Source organism: Limulus polyphemus, unplaced genomic scaffold (genome assembly GCF_000517525.1).
Source record: "Limulus polyphemus unplaced genomic scaffold, Limulus_polyphemus-2.1.2 Scaffold2037, whole genome shotgun sequence".
NCBI lineage: Eukaryota > Metazoa > Arthropoda > Merostomata > Xiphosura > Limulidae > Limulus > Limulus polyphemus.
In genome coordinates this window covers 224,700-232,980 of record NW_013667647.1, presented here as the reverse complement: position 1 = coordinate 232,980, position 8,281 = coordinate 224,700, and the positions used below count along the sequence as shown (strand labels likewise).

The following is an 8,281-nucleotide window of genomic DNA, read 5'->3' as shown; positions in this document are numbered from 1 at the left end:
CTGTGGTACTGTATGGTAGTCAATTATTTCTGTGGTACTGTACGCTAGTCAAGTATATCTGTGGTACTGTATGGTAGTCAATTATTTCTGTGGTACTGTACGCTAGTTAAGTATATCTGTGGTACTGTATACTAGTTAAGTATATCTGTGGTACTGTACGGTAGTCAAGTATATCTGTGGTACTGTACGCTAGTCAAGAATATCTGTGGTACTGATTGCAAGGTTCAAGATATCCTAAGAATCATTTTACAAAAGTACTTGTAGATAATAGTACCACATCTTAGAAATTATGCTAGAAGTTCTCGAATTTTATGTAGCAGTAGACATGTAAAACCCAAAGATGTTTCCCCTTTCTTTTTAAATAACTATTATTAGGTTAACTGTATTCATGTCAATGCTATGAGGTTATCTGTCGTCGTCCCTAATTTTGAACTACTGACCAGAAAAGTAGGCAACCAGTCAACTGTATCCAACTCCCCACCATCCCCGATAAGGGATTGTCACTGTTATAACACATGCATAATTTAAAATGCGAGGAATATTTTCTGGTATCGCACAGATTCGAACCCGGTTCATCAGTTTCGAAATACGCTGTTCTACTACAGGGTCAACCATCGTCCTCATTGGGTTACATTTGGCAAGCCCGTAAAACTAATTACAAAAAATCACTGTTATACCTTTACAATGAGTTAAGGTCAAACAAGTCTACCTTATTTCGTTCGGTTATCCTGAGACAAGGTCATCTAATAGTACTTTTACAACGATCGGATGTAGCAATATTAAGGTCACTAAAACCACCTTTTACATTAACTGATATAGCAGTCTGCCACTCATTTGAGGTCACATAACTCTACCTTTATATCGATCGGATATATTAGTGCTTGATTCTAAGTTTAAAGCTACTGGATATACTAGTTCACTCCTGAATTAAGGCTATCCAACTCTACCTTATAACAACCGGATATACTAGTTCACTCCTGAATTAAGACTACCCAACTCTACCTTATAACAACCGGATATACTAGTTTACTCCTGAATTAAGGCTACCCAACTCTACCTTATAACAACCGGACATACTAGTTCACTCCTGAATTAAGGTTACCCAACTCTACCTTATAACAACCGGATATACTATTTCACTCCTGAATTACGGCTATCCAACTCTACCTTATAACAACGGGATATTCTAGTTCACTCCTGAATTAAGGCTACCCAACTTTACCTTATAACAACCGGATACACGAGTTCACTCCCGAATTAATGCTACCCAACTCTACCTTATAACAACCGGATACACGAGTTCACTCCTGAATTAAGGCTACCTAACTCTACCTTATAACAACCGGATATACTAGTTCACTCCTGAATTAAGGCTACCCAACTCTACCTTATAACAACCGGACATAAGAGTTCACTCCTGAATGAAGGCTACCCAACTCTACCTTATAACAACCCGATAATTCAGGAGTGAACTAGTATATAGCCTTCCCAACTCTACCTTATAACAACCGGATATACTAGTTCACTCCTGAATTAAGGCTACCCAACTGTACCTTATAACAACCGATATACAGTTCACTTGTGATCAGTTTGTAACATTCTTACTAAGGTTTTTACCTGACATAAATACGAATAACTGAAATTGAGTTTCTTAAATACCATAAAGCTCCTCCAGCGACTTATCGGTAAGTTTGAGAGCTTATAACGCTAAAAACCGGAGTTAGATACATACCCTCGGTTGGATGAGCACAAATAGCCATTGTGCAACAAAGGAAACAAAACACCACAATCTAATCTTGCTTTTAGCTTAAAGGTACAACAAAATTACAAATTGTTCTGTGGATCAAAATATTTTTGAATTACTCCCCCCCCCCAATAAAGTAGTAACCGTATTACAGGTTAATAATACGCATCGTGTGTACTTGCTTACTCTGTATTGTATTCAGTCTTAACTAAAGGAGTAAATAAGTTCAATTACTAGTCCAATGGTGCGTAGCTGTACTTTTAGATAAAACACGAAACTTGACCCCCACGTAAAAAGTGAAACGGAAACCAATACGCACCATGAACACGGTGGAGTCTTGTAATCCACACACATATTACTGCACCACAAACTACTTTAAAGTCATTATTCTTGAAAAGTGTTGATATATCTCAGTTTTTATTTCAACAGATCTTAAAGCATACAGCACTCTAGAAGTTATGAGACAAACAATACAAGAAACAAAAAGTTATATTATCCACTTAACAATGACCACAAAAGGTTATATTATCCACTTAACATTGACCACGAGGTGTTTTACCACACCGATTCTTATTTACTAGAAAATTACTGTTTTATTCGGGGACCATCGAAAGGGTATGTACGAGGTCAAATAGCATTTTTTTTGTTCTAGGAAAATAGGGTTTTAAACTAGAAAATGTTGGATTAATTATTAATGAATTTACATGCTACTGATCTATACATATATTACGTGAACAGAAACTCAAGAAAATTGTCAAACAATACATTTACGTACAAGGAATAGAAACATTTCCATACACAATAATCTCGTTATGGACTTTATTAATGAAAATATATTATAATGAAGATTCAAGAGGACTAGATTATTAATCACTGTCTTGTTCTTTATCAATTGATTTTATAATATCAAGAACACATTTTAATAGTGCAAAGTAACGCAAACATTTCATGTCGATCTTATGATACTAAATAAACATTTTAATCATGTAAAATAATACAAAAATCTGATAAACCCAGAAAGTGCAGGTCGTTAAATATTTCAACCGGAATTACAGAACTCTACAGATTCTGAATTAATAAACAAATATTCCAAAAGTACAGTAAAACACAAAATCTAGTAGATCCATGAAGCTACCAAAAAAAAATTCTTTAGTTCCAACACAGCTGTAATCAACAAGTCACATCTAGTGATGTTGAGAACATCTGATGATGTGCAACAACCAAAACAAGAACAACAAACACATCAAAAATGCACTTCCGTGAATTTTAAACTTTACCTAAGTTTAACAGGAGAACCTAAAATGAAGCATCTCTTAAACACTTTTTTAGTGCAATTGCACAAATTTTTATCTGTGTGTGGAGTATATAAACATGCTACGATGGTTTACATTTGTTTATTGTTGTTTATATTTGTTTATTTTTGTCTTTGTTGCAATGTGCGAAGTTACCAAAAGAAATTCTTTAGTTCCAACACAGCTGTAATCAACAAGTCACATCTAGTGATGTTGAGAACATCTGATGATGTGCAACAACCAAAACAACAACAACAAACAGTGTTAGAGAGATCATCAAAAGATTCAGTGAACTGGGTCAAATGGTGCCACAATAGTTACAGTTTTACATACATAAGTTCATTACTCTAGTATTGAGGGAACGTCGTTTGAACGTAAGGCTTGACAACAAAAGACGTTTAAGGCAAATTGATCAACTCAATGTTGAGAAGAGGGTATGATCAGTAGAGACGTAAAAAAATAGAAACTGCTTTGTCTGCGAAGGGGTTTATCAAGCGTAATTATCTATGCTTGTCGAAAGATTTGTTTAAAAAAGTATGTAATTGAACTGGAAATCAGAAATCCACTAAATAAACTTCTAATCAGCAATACGATGATCTGGAATGAGATAGAATGTAATGGAATGAATAGAAGGAAGTAGAAACCAAATCGTCTACACCGCAATCCATAAAGTAGAGCTATATACTTTTAAAATGAGCGTGTAGATGACCCAATAATGCCAGTTTCTATAATGATGACAACCTTGTTTGTCTACATTCTTCTACAACGATAGAGTTGTATTTTCAGGTCACTGAAAGATTGGATGTTATACAATTAAAAATGGAGATTTTAGTTACGTTTTCTGACCTTAATGTTAAAATAACTCTTATTATTTTATTTTTATTGTAAATATTGGAATGCTGGAAATTAAGCAAAGAACAACTGTTAAAATCAAGGCATTTCAACTAATACGAAAGATGAAACACGTTAGAAGAAATTTATTCCAATAGAAAAAGATGTTTTCGTTAGAATTTTCTAGTATATTCTCATCTAACTGGCCTTATAAATATGACGAGAGTGGTCAAACCTATCAAAGATCCACCAGAGATGGACAGACAGACTGGAACAATTACATTTTTTTTTTGTCATTAACAGCATGAATTATCAGGAATTAGTTGTCACATAAACGATAAGTCAACACAGTTTTGGATATCTTACCTTGCTTGAAAATGCATAAAAAATATAACTATATCAAATTGTTATTTTATACCGAAATATATTGCTTGGTGGACGAAGAGAACGTAATATGTTTCCAATCGAATCTTGTGCAGGTTTATCCACAGATGCAACTTTACAATGACAAGTTTATCAATAACTTGATGATCATGTATTTTTGAAATCACCAATGACTAATTTGTCTTTGTTTCAATTTAGGCTCTACTCTCGTTAAAGGCTCTGTTAAATCCCGAGGAAACGTTATTGGGGCTAGAAATTAAAAAAGCCTCTTTTCTTTAGAGGCTCAGACTTCGAGAAGAAACTCTTGGAGGACTCTTCTCTTTCAGTTGGTTGAGACTTCGAAGAAGGAAGTTATGAAGGACCCTTCTCTTTCAGTGGTTGAGACTTCGAGAAGAAACTCTTGGAGGACTCTTCTCTTTCAGTTGGTTGAGACTTCAAGAAGGAACTTATGGAGGACCCTTCTCTTTTAGTGGTTCAGACTTCGAGAAGGAACTCGTGGAGGACCCTTCTCTTTCAGTTGGTTGAGACTTCGAGAAGGAACTCTTGGAGGACCCTTCTCTTTTAGTGGTTCAGACTTCGAGAAGGAACTCTTGGAGGACTCTTCTCTTTCAGTTGGTTGAGACTTCGAGAAGGAAGTTATGAAGGACCCTTCTCTTTCAGTGGTTGAGACTTCGAGAAGAAACTCTTGGAGGACTCTTCTCTTTCAGTTGGTTGAGACTTCGAGAAGGAACTCTTGGAGGACCCTTCTCTTTTAGTGGTTCAGACTTCGAGAAGGAACTCGTGGAGGACCTTTCTCTTTCAGAGGCTCAAATATAATAAAGGATTTTTTTCTCAGGGGTTTAGTCCTCAAAGAGTACCTCCTTTTCTCTGAAGCTTAGATATCACGGAGAAACTAATGGTTTACCCCCTCCCCCCTCCGAAATTTCTCTTCTCTTGCATCATACATTTTCCCTGGATTACAAATATCTCTCTCCCCTCTCCTGAATATATTTTCGTAGCTCTGGCACTTTACTCAACACACAAGAATGAATTCATTTTATCGTGTGTACAGTATAAAATTGTTTTTCTTCAACACCATTAGTGCCTAAAAAGTTCGTTTATATTACTTCTCATACAGAGTTCATACAAATTTCGCTAACTCCAAACTAAATGTTTGCTGTTTTCGTAACATTCACAAGTTGCAGCATTTTCCCCGCCAAGTTTTCCCAAAACGATTTGTTTGTCTAGCTTTGTCTAAACATAGCGGTCTTTGTCGACAAGTAGTGAACGTTTTGTAGAAAGGCAGACTTTTTTTCTTCTGTTTGATGTCTACCTTCCTACTGAAAGGAAGGCCAAAGTAAGACCAAACAGAACACGGACAAAACTCGCGTTAGCTTAGTTTCTGTAGATGTACTGACATCTGCAGCTTAAATAGAGTCACCACGGATTACTATTGAGAGCTGCTGAGCCCAAACTTCAGGGTCCATTTGAGCCAAAGTTTATTGCGTGTTTTCAAATGTAAATTTCAGTCGAAATATCTTCGGGTTATACGGAAGAGTGCATGTCTTTACATCAATTTGTTTGTTTCTTTGTTCCAAAGCAGGGGTTCTCTAACCTTTTTTTTTTGTAAATCACACCCCACTGTAAAAAACGTTTGGTACTTGCCCCCACCCCCAAGCAAACTTGTCTCTGATTGATTCTCTACTTAAAAGCATAGTTTAAAAAATTATAATAGAGTGCTAAGTTGGTGTTATCTATTTTAAAATGATTATTTTGTAAGTTATTACAGCATCAATCAAACTTAGAGCAGCAGCATCTTGGGCTATCTGCTGTGTCCATCGCAGGGAATAGAACCCCGGATTTTAACGTTGTAAGTCCGTAAACTTGCCACTTTCCCATCGGGGGGTGGGGGACTTCTTTAAATTTATTTTATCAATCATTTATAAACTAAGTCATAGCAATTATATCATTATGCCCATTTATATTTAAACATTAAATCTAAAAAGTATGGGATTATGTTATAGTAGCAATACGAAAAAAAAAAAACAGTAGCAATACGAAAAAAAAATGCCAGTTATATTTTTTCAAAATTATTGACATAATAACGTTTTAACATTTTCTATAATTTTATACATCGATTTCTTCAAAATTCTATTATGATTTACCTGCAATAATAATAGCTAGGATGAGAAGGACGGTAGCGCAACCTAGGTATCAAAATATAGCTGTCTATCAGTGACAGAAAGTCAAGTACAGGAATTGAAAACTAAAATATAATCCGTCTACACGAGGTGAATAAACATTATTGAATATAGTTGTTTAAACATTTGTTTAACAACAAGCAAAAGCTTGGAATGGTCTATTCTTTCATTAGGGGTGTGTCTGTGAGCCAGACTAGTTCCGGAGAAATCCACTCCTCATCAGTGACCCTGGACACTACCATCAATGAAACTTCAGACCAAACCAAGCCTTTATAGTAGTGAGGTATCAAAAATCGAAATGGTGTATTTAAGTGTTTTACACAAAAACACTTAAATACACCATTTAAATAAACATAATACTTTAGACGAATTTATTTTCCCAAGACTAGAAGTGGGCGTATAGACAGTGTGGATTTGAAAGATTGAAAATGAATTATGTTTGTTTTTCATCAAACGTTGGAACGTTTCTTTCGTCTAAAACTTAATGTTTCTCGGGAAGATTTCAAGTGATGGACATTTATATTGCTCTTCATAGTCAGATGACGTCGTACACTAGGCCTGACTGAACGACCTGGGCTCGGGGATATAAGGTCACGTAAAGGAACAAGCTCGCCGTTACTGTCCAGTGGTAGAGGGTCGTGTTCAGATCGCACTGGAACATCAGGGAGTGACACTGTGAAAACAGAAAAAAATAAAGTTTAATTCCAAAAACAACAACAAATACACGTTTAAACGTCGCAAAAGAAAAAGTTCAAAATTAAACAGTTTCATTCCAAAAACAACAACAAATACATGTTTAAACGTCGCAAAATCAAACAGTTTCATTCCAAAAACAACAACAAATACACGTTTAAACGTCGCAAAAAAGGTCCAAAGTCAATTGTGAGTAATTATTTTTCATTGGGCAAAGTGTAGGAAAGGGAACACGTATAAAAAATAACACCGAAAACAAAACAGTAATAACACTTGTTGTAGCATATACCATTTTTTACACGTATAAAAAATAACACTGAAAACAAAACAGTAATAATGCTTGTTGTATCAAAGTGTAGGAAAGGGAACACGTATAAAAAATAACACCGAAAACAAAACAGTAATAACACTTGTTGTATCATATACCATTTTTTACACGTATAAAAAAATAACACTGAAAACAAAACAGTAATAACGCTTGTTGTATCATATACCATTTTTTACACATATTAAAAATAACACTGAAAACAAAACAGTAATAACACTTGTTGTATCATATACCATTTTTTACACGTATAAAAAAATAACACTGAAAACAAAACAGTAATAACGCTTGTTGTATCATATACCATTTTTTACACATATTAAAAATAACACTGAAAACAAAACAGTAATAACACTTGCTGTATCATGTACCATTTTTTTTTACACGAAGTATCATTTCTTAAACAGATCTACCAGTCATAAGCCATAAATGATGCAGTTCAATAAAAATGACTTATGTAAGAAACATATTTTAGGATGCGGGGGAAGAGGGATCAGGTTTACCTCAAGGGGGAACAGATCTACCTCTATAAGGTTGTGGTTTGCCTACTACTGTTCTAAATCATTACGCTAATCTAGACGGTGGTCTAATATAAACTAGATCGGAAGATAGTTTCATGCCCATGTGATGCACGCATATCTCCATTAGGTATATATCCTGTATTAATTCACGTTATGTGTCAATTTGTTTGTTTGTCCACTAGCTCCTTCCATAATTTGGAGCTAGCAGGCCCAACCTTGGCAGGCAGACTATGGATGGCCCGGAGGTGTCCTTGTCTATATGGTGTAGTGCTAAAAAAACGTTCGGAAGGTCACATAGCCACGATGATGAT

General features: G+C 35.2%; 1 protein-coding gene across 1 annotated transcript in view; it reads right to left on the bottom strand.

The window, feature by feature from the left end:
* Positions 1 to 6,817: 6,817 nt before the first annotated feature.
* LOC106465748 (G-protein coupled receptor GRL101-like) overlaps positions 6,818 to 8,281 on the bottom strand; it is a gene marked incomplete at its 5' end in the record, with an annotated part of 84,251 nt that continues 82,787 nt past the window's right edge. The window contains one exon of the mRNA XM_022393672.1: positions 6,818 to 7,104. Coding sequence (XP_022249380.1) covers positions 6,881 to 7,104 — 224 coding nt within the window. The remainder of the gene's footprint in view (positions 7,105 to 8,281) is intronic.